The 16901-nt window shown below is 46.4% G+C and overlaps 1 protein-coding gene across 9 annotated transcripts in view; it reads right to left on the bottom strand.

Annotated features, from left to right (window-relative positions):
• Nucleotides 1-10949: 10949 nt before the first annotated feature.
• The window catches only part of LOC120399986 (E3 SUMO-protein ligase ZNF451-like), a 74782-nt gene continuing 68830 nt past the window's right edge, over nt 10950-16901 (bottom strand). For all 9 annotated transcript variants that reach the window (XM_039528306.1, XM_039528305.1, XM_039528302.1 and 6 more), the window contains one exon: nt 10950-11248. In XM_039528306.1, coding sequence (XP_039384240.1) covers nt 11196-11248 — 53 coding nt within the window. In that variant the 3' untranslated portion in view covers nt 10950-11195. The remainder of the gene's footprint in view (nt 11249-16901) is intronic.

A 16901-nucleotide genomic window follows, 5' to 3' on the forward strand; every position in this document is an offset into this window, starting at 1 on the left:
GCAGTTTCCACTTTGAGCCCTGTCTGCAGCGGAAACATAGAGCTCACTATCCTCTGCAGTTACTGCCCCAGGAAGGGGTGGGAACAAGGTGTCTGGTGATTATTACTAAGGTGAGGGCAGCATCTCTCTGTCTGCTCAGATGAAGCTCTTTCTGCCATTGCAGGCACCTCTTTGTCCAGCTAGCGTTAGTCCTGACTCTGACACATCTTAATGCACAGTCCTCTTGCTGCCTACCCTACAAAATGTTCTCTGCACTAAGCACTTCAGGTCCTCTTAGCTCCCTCCTGAGGCCCAGAGGTGGCCAGGCCAAGTTGACACAGCACATTGCCAAAGGAGGAGGCTGTTGCCTCCCCCGTAGTCCCAGCCAGCTCCTCCTCAGTGACCCACTGGGACAAACTTCCCGTGGGAAATGAGCCAGAGAGTCACCCCACCACCTCTGTCCCCAAAGGAGAGTCACCCCACTGCCTCAGAAACTCTCTTCCCCTCAACTCTGCTCTTGCTATCTCTACTCACCTCTATGCCTGAAGCAGCAAGAACCAGGCAAAAAAGGGCCAAATCCTGGTCCCACTGAAGTCAGTGGGAATTTGCTCATTGGTGGACCAGAATTTGATGCAGAGTAGTATAAGGCTTTCAGTGACATCCATAAAATCTTCGCTGCTTGTGTTGGGCTGAGTCAGGACTAGAGACGGGACCCATCTTCACAATAACATACTGGCCTTCCCAGACCAATTTTAAATTATTTTACCAAGGACATGAATGAGTTCTGGAGTTGGGGGCAGGGGGAAGCCCTGCCAAAAGGAGAAACAAGATCAGGCATCTGAAGGAGCAGAGGAGAAATAAGAGAGGAGGGAGGAGGCGGGGGGAGAAAGACTTTAAAAACCTCCAATTCTGATGTAAGACAGGAAGCTTGGAGGGAGAAGAAAGAAAGAAAAGCACCAGAGTGTTTGATGCCAACCAAGGAACAACCTCAAACTGTACTCCAGAAACAGACTTTATACTGGCTTGAAGCACTTTTACTGACATAATAAGTCTTTCTGATTCTAATTCTTAAGGGTCATGTTACCCTGTTGGTTAGCCACAAAGGAGAAGCATTATTATTACTAAATATTTCAGTCCGAGGGCCTGGGAAAGCCACCATCCTTAAAGAACAAGCTATTATGTAGTAGCATGCATAGTTTGGTAGATTGGGAGCCAGGAATCCTGAGTCCCAATCCCAGCTACACCACCGGTAAACTCTCAGACTTTGATTTAACTTCTTTGAGTTTCCCCATCTGTAAAGTGCTTATCTACTTCACAGAGAGAGAATGGATTAATATTTGTAAGTCATAAGACCCATACTGGGTCAGACCAAAGGTCCGTCTAGCCCAGTATCCTATCTTCCGACAGTGTAGCCAATGTCAGGTGCCCCAGAGGGAATGAACAGAACTGGTAATCATCAAGCGATCCATCCCATCACCCATTCCCAGCTTCTGGCAAACAGAGGCTAGAGACACCATCCTTGCCCATCCTGACTAATAGCCATTGATGGATCTATCCTCTATGAATTTATCTAGTTCTTTTTTGAACCTTGTTATTGTTGTGGCCTTCACAACATCCTCTGGGCAAAAGTCCCACAGGCTGACTGTGTGTTGTGTGAAGAAATACTTCCTTTGGTTTGTTTCAAATCTGCTGCCTATTATTACACCATATACCTTACAGCCATAATTTAGCTCCACTACAGCATTTATATGACAGGTGGCAGCTGACGTGGGCAGGAATCAGGGAAAAATCACTTGTTAGTAAATTAATATTGACTGAGGCCTGGTCTACACGGGTGGGGGTGGGGGTGGGGGGGTTCCGAACTAAGGTACGCAAGTTCAGCTACGCGAATAGCGTAGCTGAACTCGAAGTACCTTAGTTCGAAGTACTTACCCGTCCTCATGGCGCGGGATCGAAGTCCGCGGCTCCCCCGTCGACTCCGCCACCGCCGTCCGCGGTGGTGGAGTTCCGGAGTCGACGGGAGCGCGTTCGGAGTTCGATATATTGCGTCTAGATGAGACGCGATATATCGAACTCCGAGAAGTTGATCGCTACCCGCTGACCCGGGCGGGTAGTATGGACGTACCCTGGGGAAACTAACTTGAGAAGACCAGTTTTTACACTTGGGTTCCCACAGTACAACTGGTGCTGGTAGCTCAAGCCACATACAGGGTTCATTTGCCATCACTTTATGTCTATGGACTATCTAGGGCAGGGGTCGGTGGGAAGGTGCAGCCAACACATCCCTCGGCCTGCGCTGCTTCCCGCAGCCTTCATTGGCCTGGGACAGTGAACTGCGGCCAGGGGAGCCATGATCGGCCAAACCTGCGGATGTGGCAAGTAAACAAACCGGCCCAGCCTACCAGGGTGCTTACCCTGGCAAGCCGCGTGCCACAGGTTGCCGACCCCTGATCTAGGACAACAAGGGCTTGAAAACAAAGTTATCATTAGGGGAACCCATCTAATCATTACTAAAAGCAGATTTGAGCTGATACTACTTAGCATTCCCTGCCAGACCAACTTTTGGCATTCAATCAATGGGTCTTGTGTTGCACATGGGTGATGTTGTCAGTATTCACAGTAAAATGAGCCAAAATAACTGTTCTCTCAGGCTTGTCCATTCAGAAAGACATCATGTCCCAAGTTGTCTTGATTTAAAGTAAAATTATTGAGACATTTCTTTCACTACTTTTTGTCCTATGTTAAATTAATTGTCCTAGTTTTCTATATACAATAGGACTACTAAGACTCTCTGTCTCCTTCTTTTCTGCTACTTACTTATTGAGATTTGTACTAACTAAATAAAAGAGCGCTCATCCCAGGTGGTAGATGCCTTTGACACACACATTTAAAATACAACTCATACATAACAAACTCAGCAATTAACTCTGAGAGCACTACTCTGGCAGAGTAAAAAGAACCACAATCTCCATCTCCACCAAACCCTTGTTGGAGTCCTCACTGGTCTCCCAATCCCTTCCAGTCATGTACCCTAAAGGTTAAACTCCAACTGTTGCAGATTAGGATCAAGGGGTGTGGTGAGCTCCACAGATGTGGTGCTCTAGCAGTAAATACCAGCAGCCCCCCCCCGCCCTTTTTTTTTTTTTAAATACCAATGGAATTTCAGCTCAGATGCCTGCTCTGACCACAATCATGGCCTTGTCTCATGAGGAAAGAGGCAGTATCTGTTGTCCTATAGTCCTTTATATGACAAACCAACCTTAAAATCAGTCCAAAAACCAATAGGCAGCCAGTTCAGCTCATAGAGCACAGGTTCTCTGTGTTCAGCAAAATGACATGCTGAGTAACAATTGAGCTGCTGAATTCTGCACCAGCTGCATTTGCCAGATAGATTTAAGATGTAGCCCCAAGTACAGTGCATTGCAGAACTCCAAGGAAATGATGTAGCAAGGAAAGCAACTTGCAGAGGGTATTTTTACACCCTGTGTATTGTTTTTCTGACCTCTTTTGTTATTTTGACATTCTCCTTCTGTCCACTGAAAATGTAAGTTACACTCATTTTGCACACATACCGATTAAGAATATAAGCACGGCCATACTGAGTAGCTCAGTATCCAGTCTTCCAACAGTGGCTAATACCAGGCACTTCAGAAGGAATGAACAGAACAGGCAATTGAGTGATCCATCCCATCGTCCACTCCAAGCTTCTGGCAATCAGAGGCTAAGGAAATTCAGAGCATGCGGTTGCATCTCTACCCATCTTGGCTAATCACGATTGTTGATGTATCTATCTTCCATAAACTTATCTAGTTCTTTTTTGAACCCTGTTACAGTTTTAGCCTTCACACCATCCCCTGGCAATGAGTTCCACAGGTTGACTGTGTGTTGTGTGAAGTAGTACTTCCTTTTGTTTGTTTTAAACCTGCTGCCTATTAATTTGAGTGACCCCTGGTGGTTGTGTTATGTGAAGGAGTAAATAACACATTCACTTTCTAGACTACAAGTCACAATTTTAAGACCTCTAGCATATCCCATTTTAGTCATCCCTTTTCCAAATTGAAAAGTCCTAGTCTTTTTAATTGCTTCCCATATGGAAGCTGTTCCATACCCTTAATCATTTTTGTTCCCCTTCTCTGTACCTTTTCCTATGTATCTTTTTTGAGAAGGGGTGACCCGAATGGCAAACAGTATTCCAGGTGTGGGTGCACCAGATTTATATAGTGGCATTATGACATTTTCTATCTTCCATCCATTTCCTAATGGCTCCTAACATTGTTGGCTTTTTGACTGCCACTACACATTGAACAGTTGTTTTCACAAAACTATCCACAATGAGTCCAAAATCTCTTTCTTGAGTGGTGACAGCTACTTTAGACCCCATCATTTTGTATGTATAGTTGGGATTATGTTTTTCAATGTGCATTACTTTGCATTTATCAACATTGAATTTCATCTGCCATTTTTTTGCCCAGTCACCCCATTTAGTGAGATTCCTTTGTAACTCTTTGCAGTGTGCTTTGGACTTCAATATCTTGAGTAATTTTGTATCATCTGCAAAATTTGCCACCTCACTGTTTATCCCTTTTCCCAGATCATTTATGAATATGTTGAACAGCACAGGTCCCAGTATAGAACCCTGGGGGGGCACCACAATTTAACTCTCTCCATATTGAAAACTGACCATTTATTCCTACCCTTTGTTTCCTATCTCTTAACCAGTTACTGATCCATGAAAGGACCTTCCCTTCTATCCCATGACTGCTTAATTTGCTTATGAGCCTTTGGTGAGGGAACTTGGACTTTCAGAAAGCTTTTGACATTACATCACTGTGACCCCCTCAAAGAAGTCTGGTAGATGGGTGAGGCATGATTTCCCTTTACAAAAGCCATGCTGACTCTTCCCCAACAAATCATGTTTTATCTTTGTGTCTGATAATTCTGTTCTTTACTATAGTTTCAGCTAATTTGCCAGGTACTGAAGTTAGGTTAATAATCTGATTGCCTCTGGAGCCCTTTTTAAAAAATTGGTGTCACATTAGATAGCCTCCAGTCATCAGGAACAGAAAGATTTAAATGATAGCTTACATGCCACTGTTAGTAATTCTGCATTTTCATATTTGAATTCCTTCAGAACTCTTGGGTGACTTATTACTCTTTATCAATTTGTTCCAAAACCTCCTCTATTGAAACCTCAATGTGGGACAGTTCCTCAGATTTGTCACCTAAACAGAACGGCCCAAATGTGGGAATCTCCCTCACACCCTCTGCAATGAAGACTGATGTAAAGAATTCATTTAATTTCTCTGCAATGCAATGGCCTTATCTTCTTTGATTGCTCTCTAGCTGTCCATAGATTACCAAACTAGTACAAAACACAACATTTTCTCACACCTTCACCACTGGATCTGACCAGGATGTTATAACTGTATTTTAATTCCTGACTTAATTACTGCAAGAAATATTTAAGAAAACTAGAGTCAGTTCAAAGATGTCAAGGAAAAGTAGATGTAAGGTAGATTAAAAACAGACTCTCTTGATTAACTTAGAGCTTGTCTTTATGAAATTAGTTCGTGGCATGCTGGGGTTTCAATCTACCTCGCACCAGCATGTCACGCACTGTATGTCCACATAGAGCCTGCTGATGCACCTTAGAAGTTCCTTAGTATGCTTTAACTGAGCCCAATTTGAAACAGGATAGATCAAAGCATGCTAAAGAACTGTTAGTGCATATCAGCAAGGTCCACACCAATAGTTACTGCACTGCCCGCATCAGTGGGGTAGATTTGTGGTAAATGTGCAGTAACTATTCATGTAGAGAAGCTCTTTGGGTACGTCTACACTACCCACTGGATCAGCAGGTAGCAATCAATCCATCAGGGATCAATTTATCCCCGATCGCTCTCCCGTCGACTGCTGAACTCCAGCTCGGCGAGAGGAGAAAGCAAAGTTGATGGGGGAGCGGCGGCTGTCGATCCCGCGCCGCAAAGATGCGAAGTGATTCTAAGTCGATCTAAGATGCGTCGACTTCAGCTACGCTATTCTCATAGCTGAAGTTGCGCATCTTAGATCGATTTCTCCCCTCCCCCCCATGTACACGGGGCCTTAGTGAAAAAGGGCCTTAACTTCAGGTTCAGCTCCATCTGTTTTGTTTCTATTGTGGCAAATTGCTGGCACTATTTTGATGGGTCTCACGCTTTCTCTTCTTTGCGGGGTGGGAGGGGGTGTTTAGGGCACCATTTCTTGCCCCTGCAGTGGAATGTTAACTGCCCCACTTGTGTCCTAGAGGAGGGGAGTGGAGAGGGAGGGACCTGGGCCCACCCTCTACTCCAGGTCCCAGCCCAGAGGCCCTGAGAATAGTGGTAAACCGCTTGAACTGACACTTCCTTCCCCTGGGCTACTTCCCTCTCCTGCCCTTCAGCTTGTGGGGGGCTTCCTGCCCTCCCTCTGTACAAGCCAGGTGCCCCTTTACCTGGGGGTCTTGGACTTCTTAGCTCACCACAGCACTTCTCCAAACTGTTCTCTGCTCCAACTCCCACACTGTCTGATTGAAGCAGGGGTTTTTATCATGTGACTGACTGCAGGTGCTCTAATTGGCTTCAGGTGCTCTAGTTAATCTGTAGCAAACTTTCTTCCCCTTACAGGGAATAAGGCTCCCTTCTAACCCTCTCCTGCTGCCCTCTGGCCATGCTGTATCACACTATGTTAAATAAATTGTAAAACAGAGGTAGCAGTTATTGTAAATATCTCGTAGATAGCATGCAAGAGTGATGGAAGACTTTCCTTTTATGAGAGAAAGTATGTTGTGACCTCATTAGTTCTGTAAACGTAACCATATTTGGCAAAGATTAGAAGGGCTTACATGTCACACAATATTTACCCACACACAGACCCATCGACAGAGGTTTCCTCAGACTCCAAAAGGATCTGACCCCTATAGGTAGCTATAGTACTTATTTCTGAACATTAAGAAGTTGATACAAATAATCCTGTTTGTTACCTAGTCTACACAGCTATTACATATGAGGCAAATAATTCACAGTTAAAAAAAATCCACAGAGAAGAGGCAGTGATCTTAGTTTAATCTTTACAAAAGCAGCCAGAAAGGGATCAAACTTTAGTAGCCATAACAAGTTTCATAACAATTATGCTGACTTATTTGGACTCTTATTTTCTCTTTGTACCCGGCAGACAGAGAAATGCGTATGACCAAAGAAAAGTCTGCCACAAACAAAAATTGAGCATCAAAAGGTAAAGAACCAGTGGCAGGGATTTTAAAGTCATAGAACTAAGTTAATACTCATCAGAGCAAATGTGGGTGTGAAAAACATCTGGAGTCACTATTTTTTTTGGGACATTATATACCAGATCTATGCAAATGCTACAATAACATTAAATTGGAAGGCAGGGAACACCTATTTGAATGTTACAACATTAAAATGAAAGGTAGGAATTGGCAAGGCAAAGTGGGGGAGTTTTTCCTTTTAAATAGCTCTGTGAAAAAGCAAACAAAATGACTTATTACAAGTATTCTGAAGGGGTGAAAAATGAATTCTACCAATCTTGTAAGTAAATGTCTAATGAACAAGTCACTTGTACTGCTTTATGTTACAAAGGGAAAGGGACAGTCAACATTCTTTCACCACATCAATTGCCACCACAATTGCAGATCCAGACCCTTCCATGTAGGGTGTCTGCATTGAGTCTGAGTCAGCCAGCTATGATTTATCAAACAAAATCTGCTAGGAGCAATAAATTCTGAATCAGGTAGATTATAGAACACCTTGTTCTGATTGGAAAATAAAGCAGAGTCCCTTGATATGAAAGTGAATAATCTGGACACACATTTTGTTGTTTTGAGACTCCATACTTGTGAGAATGGAACAGCAGGAAGATTATGCTGAAGGATGCGCTAACTGAGAAAACTTTGGCTGAGTCAGGCAGTCGAGAATTGTTTAGAGATCTTGGAAACCATAGGCAGAAATCAGAGTAGCCACACTTCTGGACATTCTTTAGAACATACATGGCTGCCCTAATTATTAGAGCCTAATTGACTAGGTAGAGAATAGAACCACATGCAGCTAATGAAAGGAAAGACTGTCTCGTGGTTAGGACACTAGCCTAGGAGTGGACATAAGAGGGTTCAATTGCCAACTATGCTACAAGTATTCTGTGTGACCCTGGGCAAGTCACTTAACCTTTCTGTGGCTTAGGTCCCATCTGTAAAATGGGGATAATAGCACTTACATGATCATAGGCAAACAGGTATAGTCAGTCTTTATATTTACTGCAACATTTGCTGATGTGAGGGATAAAGAATGCAAGTTGGCAGCTGCTCCGAAACCAAGGTACCCAACTCTAGAAGGGAATAAACAGCTTATATACTCAGGCTTACCCATCGCTACGGCCCAGAAGAACAGAGTGTCCCAGCTGAAGTAAGCTTTCATAATAATACTCTATACAGTATACTCCCATGTATCTGAAACCCAAACGTATCTCATATCCGAATCCCTTCCTTGTCCCTCATGCAGGGGCGGCTCTAGAAAATAGGCTGCCCCAGGCAGCGCGGTGTGCTGCGCCGCCCTTCCTCGGTCCCGCGGCGGGTCCCCTCTTCCCGCGGCTCCGGTTGAGCTCCCGCGGCAGGTCCACCGAGCGGACCTGCCGCAGGCATGACTGCGGGAGCTCCACCGGAGCCGCGGGAACAGCGGACCTCCCGCGGGCACGGCTGAGGACGGTTCGCGGGTCCGGCGGCTCCGCTTGAGCTGCCGCAGTCATGCCTGCGGCAGGTCCGGTCATCCGCGGCTCCGGTGGACCTCCCGCAGGCATGACTGCGGCAGGTCCACCGGCCCAGCATGCCGCCCCCTAGATTTGGCCGCCCCAGGCAACAGCTTGGTTTGCTGGTGCCTAGAGCCGCCCCTGCCCTCATGTATCTCATGCTGGGGGGAAAGGAAGAGATTCAGATAACATGGAACTTTGGAGAACAGAGCAGAGACCCCTGGTCAGGAATTTAAGGAGGAAGAGGACGAGCCCCTGGCTGCAGGGGAGGCCACCCTGCTGCTGAATGACTCCTACAGCAGTACAGGAAGCCCTCTGCAGCCCTGCTGTCACAGGAGTGTGAGAGAGGGGCTGTGATAGCAGAGCTGCAGCGGACTCCCTGTGCTGCCAATCCCCATAGATGCAATGTACAGAGAAGGCTATAATCCTAGTGGGGTACAACAGAGTCCTGGCCAGGGGTCTCTCTTTTGGCCCACAGGGATGAGGTGTCACCAGTCCTGCAGCACTGTAGGGAGCCCTCTGCAGCTGTGCTGCCATGGGACTGATGGGGCAGAGCAGTCACTCCAGCCAGGAATGCAAGGAGAAGGATGACGAGTCCCTGGCCAGGAGAGAGACCCCCCCTCGCCTCCACTGCTGAATGTCTCCTGCCCCCTTGATTCTCTGAACTCCCGATTATCCATATAAAATCTGTCCCCCACACGTTATCTGGATAATCTGAAATACATTATACTTAGGATGGGACTTCCAGCCTAAATAATTTTACAAACCATTATCTTTTTAGTTTGAAAAGCTCTTTGGGATGAAAGACCTCCTTTGAATGCATTTTATTATGAAAGCTTGTTTAGTAAGACCATTTGTTCTTCTGGTGTCTGAATCTGGTGTTCAGGAGGTTGAAGAGCAGTGTTCTGAACCAGCTTCAAGACTCAAGTTTTTTTCCCCCAATAGCTGTGAAAGCCCTTTCCAAACTGTTTACCAGGATTCAAATGAGTTGCATCTTTCAGCTACTTGTATGATTGTTAAAGAGCTGTGAGATTCCTCAGTAGATACTCTAGATGAGTGGCTTCAGGTCATCTTTATTTGCAACAGGGATAACATATATCAAACATGGAAGTCCATGTCACTATTTCATAGCATATTTCTGAAGTTTAAGGAATTACAGCTGAGTGTTATTTTAACTTTTTGAAGGGTTTACATTCAGTGAAATTTGGGGTTCCTTTTTAATACATCTGGCTTATTTTTAGAGAACAAGTATTTCTGTATATGATGGACTTAGACCAGTTACAGACAAGCTGCCAAGTGCTTATGCAAAAATAAAATGTGGAGATAGTATTTTATTTCACTAAACTTTCCTTCCTCTACATCTACAATCAACAGAAGCTAGATTAACTAGGTAAAGCCAGCTGGCATGTTCAGGTATTTTTTTGTGGAGGAAAGGGGATCGAAAAGCTTGAGAAGGGAAAGCTAAAGGCATTTCTCAAAAAATTAAGGACAGCATACAAAAAAATTAATGTTTTTAATTATAGTCAAATATTGAAACGCCACCTTTAGAAAACCAACAAATGCATACTATAAAGAGGATGGAATACAGGAAGGACTTCCCTGTTTAAGTTATTTCACTTGTACCTCAAACAAAGAGGGATTTTGCTAGCAAACGATTTTTGCTTCAGTGTTTTTATTTACAAACTTTGATTCAGCCTTAAACAAGACAGGGTATACAGCTGATGAGATTTTTAAACCAACTAACATAACAAGCTTTCATACTCAAATTAAAATATGCACATTCATAAAAAATTAAAAGTAAAGATAGCAGTAAACAACTGTACATTCTAGGACACGGATCCTGCAATTTACAACTTGTGGGCATACCTCTGTGCTCATGTGGAGTAAAGCTTTGTGCAGGCATGGGGTGAGCCCATGAATCGTAAATTGCAGGCCTGGAGACTAAGCTTCTCTTTATAAAATTATCAGTAAGGCAAGGTGGTCTGAGATTAACTGAGGTTTACTATTTTTATCTGTTGCAAAGGGTACACTGAAAAAGTAAAATGAGACAATGAAATTTTTACAATGGAAGAAGTAAATGAACAACCTTTTAAAGACACCACAACATGTATAAGATCAGCCTACCTCAAGTTACATGCCTAGATTAGAACAAGAACTGAACTTAAAAGTCAGTCATGAATCATTAGAAAAGGAATGTGTAAGGCTTTTAACAATTTATTTTCCTTTGTCATATACAGGATGTTGCAAACCATACATCCATAAGCTCCATTTGTTAATTTAGTTGCATGAAACAATCAGCAACATAATAATTACAAATTTAACCATTAAAGGAATAAGCACATTTTTAAAGCAGTATTTTCTGACCCTTTGTTAATGGATGAACAAGCTTCCACTTCTGTAAGCAGCTTTGATAGAATGCTATTTGCATACAGGAGTATCTTCATTTACTTTTCCTTCAGGCTTCGTTTGATAGCTTCTTGTAATTCCACATCTTCCTCTAAGTAAAAAAGATTAGAGTTTCAAATTGTGGTTGGCAACCAACAAATAATGTACATACTTATGTTCATACTACGCAACTGAGGAGTAGTTACAGCTTTGAAATTGTTGTGTGCAGTCATTGTCAATCAAGGATAGGGTACAAAAAGGCAAGCAAACTAGAAGATACATAATTTATGCATCCGAAGAAGTGAGCTGTAGCCCACGAAAGCTTATGCTCAAATAAATTTGTTAGTCTCTAAGGTGCCACAAGTACTCCTGTTCTTTTTGTGGATACAGACTAACACGGCTGCTACTTTGAAACCTGTCATTTTCTTGTTATGCCTCATAATTCATAATTCCAAAATATGAGAACAGCCTTTCACGGGATCACACTAATCCTCATGTCAGGACATCTTTAGTTAAAGTGACAAGTACAAATATAACTATCTAGGTATTTGTTATAAATGACATCAGACTTAAAGGTTATAAAAGAGAACTAGAAAAGGAAATATTTTTTAAAAAATTCACAGCTCCATAAAACAGACAAGCTTTGATCTGGTTCAGCCCAGTTCTTAGTCAACAAGTATTGTAATCACAAGACGTATAATCTTAGTTGGTACCATTGTTACAAGCCTCATTAGAGAGGCACAGGAATGAGTGGGGTTGGAGACTGAACTAACTCTCTTGCTCCTAATGTAGTTAATCCAGATCCAGCTGGGAACTGAGACACATTGGCAGGGCAGAATGAGGAATAATATGGTTATCCATCTTTTTCATGACTGTTGTTCTTCGAGATGTGTTGCTCATGTCCATTTCATTCTAGGTGTGTGCACGCCCATGTGCGCGGTCGGCGGCAATTTTGCCTTAGTGGTATCCATAGGGCCAGCTGTGGCACCCCCTTGAGTGCCGCACTCATGTATCTCAGGTGCCGCTGGCCCTATGGCCTTCTCACTCCTTCTTGTTCACAATCCTGACAAAGGGGCAGGAGGGCGGGTAATGGAATGGACATGAGCAGCACATCTCAAAGAACAACAGTTACAAAACAGGTGGGTAACCGTTTTTTCCTTCTTCGAGTGCTTATTCATGTTGATTCCATTCTAGGTGACTCACAAGCAGTATCAACGGAGGTGGGCTCGGAGTTCAGTCTTGCAGCACTGTTCTGCCAAAGCCAGCATCGTCTTGAACTTGCTGGGAAGCGCATAATGAGATATGAACATGTGGACAGATGACCAGGTAGTGGCCCTACAGATCTCTTGGATTGGTACCTGTGCCTGGAAGGCTGCTGACAATGTTTGTGCGCTAGTCAAGTGTGCCATCACAATCGCCGGCAGAGGCACTTTCGCCAGGTCACAGCAGTAGTGAATGCAGACCGTGATTCAGGACAAAATCCTCTGAGCAGACACTGGGCAACCTTGCATTCTGTCTGCCACCGCAACAAACCACTGCGCTCACTTATGGAACAGTTTTGTTCTAGCTATGTAGATGGCCAGTGCCCTCCTGATGTCCAGAGCATGTACCCTGCACTCCTCATCTGATGCATTAGGCTAGAAGACTGGTAAGTATATGTCCTGGCCATATATGAAACTGGGAAATGACCTTGGGCAGAAACATTGGGTGTAGTCACACCTGGACTTTATCCTTGTAGAAGATCGTATAGGATGGCTCCAAAGTAAGAACCCTGATCTCAGACATCTTGCGGGCTGATGATATCACGACCAAGAATAAGACCTTCCAGGAGAGAAGCAGGAGAGAGCAGGAAGCCAGAGGCTCAAAGGGAGACCCCATGAGCCTCAACAACATGAGATTCAGGTTCAGGGGGAGGGGGGAGTTTTAGGTGCAGCAGATAATCCAGGATCTCCTGCTCAGCTCGAATATGCCATTCCGAGGCCCAAAACGTGAATCTTTTCCGTTTGGCCAAGTAAGTTGTTCTGGTGGAGGGTTTCCTGCTACCCAGCAAGACCTGCTGGACACGGGCCAAGCATACCCGTTTGTCCGTGCTTAGCCATGCAGTAGCCAAGTCGTCAAGTGCAGTGCCACCAGGTTTGGATGTAAAAGGCTGCTGTGGTTCTGTGACAGCAGATCCAGCCAGAGGGGCAGCTGCAGCAGGCTGGGTACCAAAAGGATCAACGTGCTGAACCAGTGCTGGTTACGCCACGTGGGGGCTATTAGAATAACTCTTGCCCTATCTTGCTTGATCTCCACCAGGACGCTGTGAATCAATAGCACTGGCGGGAAGGCGTACATCACCACCCCCGACCATGGAATGAGGAAGGCATCTGACAGGGAGCCCCTGTCCATTCCCCAGATCAAACAGAACACAATGCATTTTCTGTTCTGCCTGGATGGAAACAGGTCCACCTGGAGAATCCCCCACTTCTGGAAGATTATGCTGACCACCTCCGAATGGAGCAGCCACTCGTGGCGAGATGAGAAAGTCCTGCTGAGGTGGTCTGCCAGCATGTTCCTGGTTCCAGGCAGGTGTGCAGCTATTAGATGAATGGCATGCTGCATACAAAAATCCCAAAAGCAGAGAGCTTCTTGACAAAGGGCCAAAGACCTGGCACCGCCCTGCCTGTTGATGCAATAAAGTGGCAGTGTTGTCCCTCAGGACCTGCACTACCTTGCCCTTCAGATGGGGCAAGAAAGCCTGGCAGGCCAAGTCAACCACTCTGAGCAACCTGACGTTGCCATGGAGAGCCAGATCGTCCCACAAACAGTGGCTCTGGGTGCTCAGTTTCCCCAGGTGGGCTCCCCAGCCCAGGTCCGAAGCCTCAGAGACCAGGATCAGGGACATGGTCACAAAGAGGACTCCCTTCAACATCGACCTGTGGTCCAACCATCAGTTCAGGAACAGCCTGATGTAGTCCGGTACCCTGACTACCCAATCTAGGTTATGGCCTGCTGGGGAGGTAGACCGACGCCAGCCACCCTTGCAGGAGCCAGAGATGGAGCCAAGCATGGCTGACCACATATGTACACGTGGCCATGTGGCCTAACAGCCGCAGGCAGGTGTGAGCCATGGTAAACAGATGGTTCTTTACAAGGGAGATCAGGTCCGACATGGCATGAAAATGAGCTTCTGGAAGGAAGGCTCTGGCTCACATGGAGTCGAAAACCACCCCAAGGAACTCTATTCGCTGGATGGGCGTTAAGGTGGATTTTTTCTCATTTATTAACAGGCCCAGCTTGCACCAGGTGCAATTCACCAGATCAAGGCTCCTCTGATGAGCCAGTTGTCAAGATATGGGAAGACCTGGACTTCTCAATGTCTCAGGTAAGCAGCCACTGGGACCATACATTTTGTGAACACCCTTGGGGCCAATGAGAGGCCAAAGGGTAGTGCTGTGAATTGAAAATGGTGCCCGCCCACTATGAAACGGAGGAAGCGTCTGTGACCTGAGAATATGGAAATAAGTGTCCTTTAAGTTGAGGGCAGCGTACCAGTCTCCTGGATCCAGAAAGGGGATGATGGAGGCCAAGGAGACCATGAGAAACTTCAACTTTTTGAGAGACTTGTTGAGGCGACACAGGTCCAGGATGGGTTTGAGGCTCCCTTTGGGATTAGGAAGTAGTGGGAATAGAACCCTTTTCCTTTCACATCTCGAAGGACCTCCTCCCATTGCCTCCAGGCGCAGGAGGTTCTTGACTTCTTAAACAAGGAGTTGCTCATGGGAATGGTCCCTGAAACGGGACGGGGAAGATGGGGGGGGGGGGGGAAAGAGGGGCGGCCAAAAATTGTAGAGTATAGCCCCAAGATGATATGTCCAGCACCCAGCAGTCCGAGGTGACCCACAACCAGGCTGAATGCTAGGGATGTAGACGGTTGAGGAAAGAACAAGATGGAGACGGGAAATTGATTGGGGTGTTGCTCTTGAGCGCACCTTCAAAATGAGTGCTTCTAGCCCCCAGAATGCTTCGCCAGGCCTGACTGCACGGGTGAGCGGGAGGAGGAAGGGCGGCGATGACTAAAACTCATGTCTCTATCCTTTCTCCTTGCAGACCCCTGACAAGGCTGACAAAGCCTTGGCAGCAGGGGCAGCCAGAATTGCTTCCATGCAGATTGCGGCATATGCACGCCCAACGAGCAAAGGGTGGCCCAAGTGTCCTTTAACCCATGCAGCCTTGCATCCATCTGTTCAGAGAAGAGTCCATTCTTATTGAATGGGAGGTCTTGGATCGAGGTCTGCATCTTTTGGGAAAGGCCGGTGGTTTGAAGAAAGAAGCTGCACCTCATAACCACTACTGACATGATCATTCTAGCTACTGAGTCTGACGCATCCCACCACATTTGGAGAGAGCACCTAGCCACCGTGGTGCCCTCCTCTACCACGGTGCCAAATTCTTGGGACAAACCCTGAGGAAGGGACTCCTTGAACTTACGGAGGGAGTCTCATAAGTTAAAAGTGAGCCCGGAGGTGGGTGGGTATAAAGATACTTGAACCCTTTGGCTGGGAGAAAGTACTTCTTTTCAGCCCTTTTGGAGGTGGGAGGGATGGACAGAGGGGTTTGCTGGAGGGCACTGGCAATTTTGAGGACCCTATCATGCACTGTTAGTGCAACACAGGCAGGGGTAGAGGTTGAGAGGATGTTGAACAAGGTGTCCGCCTGCTTGGCCATTTCCTCCACCTCTAGGTCCAAGTTCTTGGCCACCCGTCAAAGCATGGCCTGGTATTCTTTAAAATCGTCCAGTGGGCTGGCCCTCGAGGCTCCCGTGACTGCCTTGTCCGGTTATGAAGATGACTGTACCACCGTGGGAGGCCCTGGAGCATCATCCGGGGAGGGAGGTTTAGGGGTGGGTTCAGTCTCCTCTACCCCGACCTCCGAACGTGACTTATGCACTGAGCCTGGTGCCGTCGGTGCCGCCAACTGTTGCTCTGAGGCAGTGGCAGATGAGCGGTGCGAAGGGGGCATTGTCATGACCAGTACATCATATGCACTCCAATAAGACCACTGCGCTGGTCACTGGAAGGGCTGCCAAGGCAGCGACGTCGATGTCAATGCAGCCTCGGGCACCCAGTCGTGCTGGTGGAATCTGGGCAAGGGGCTGAATTGCCCTTCCGTGCCAGAAGAATTCCCTTTGGGTGACCATGATAGGGCCATCAATGCCTGTGTCTGCCTGATGACCGTTGATGCTGGAGATCAGTGCCTAGAGTAAGAGAATTGGTGCTGGTATTGAGCCAGGGGGACCAGAGCCATGACAGGGAGCACTCCCATGGGGCAGGCGACGGAGATCTGCTCTGAGAGGACAACAGGCGGGAGGGCGAACAGTGCCGGTAGTATGGGATAGGCGCCACCCCCTAGGTGATCCGCGTCGAGTTGGTGCGGACCGTGATCACGGTGCTGGTGAGCGAGGGCGAGCCCCAGAGGGTCTGGGCTGCGACTCTGGAGATCTGCGGTGCGGCGGAGGAGAGCGCTGCCTTGTCTTGGGTGATAAATGGCGCTCCACTGCCCCCTGAAGGATCTTAGCAGCTGGCTTACCCTTGTAGGGAGCCTTTGCCGTTTCTTGTGGCACATGCGGTGCTGGCAGTGCAGGTGGAGGCCTCTGCTCTCTTGGCACCAGGGAAGCTAGGGAAGGCATCAATGCTGTCAGGAATTTGGGTCTCCTACCACTCCCAGGAGTTGGTGGTGGATCTTTTAAGGGATTAAGGACCCCATTTGGGGAGGTATGTACA

Source organism: Mauremys reevesii, linkage group 3 (genome assembly GCF_016161935.1).
Source record: "Mauremys reevesii isolate NIE-2019 linkage group 3, ASM1616193v1, whole genome shotgun sequence".
Classification (NCBI taxonomy): Eukaryota; Metazoa; Chordata; order Testudines; family Geoemydidae; genus Mauremys; species Mauremys reevesii.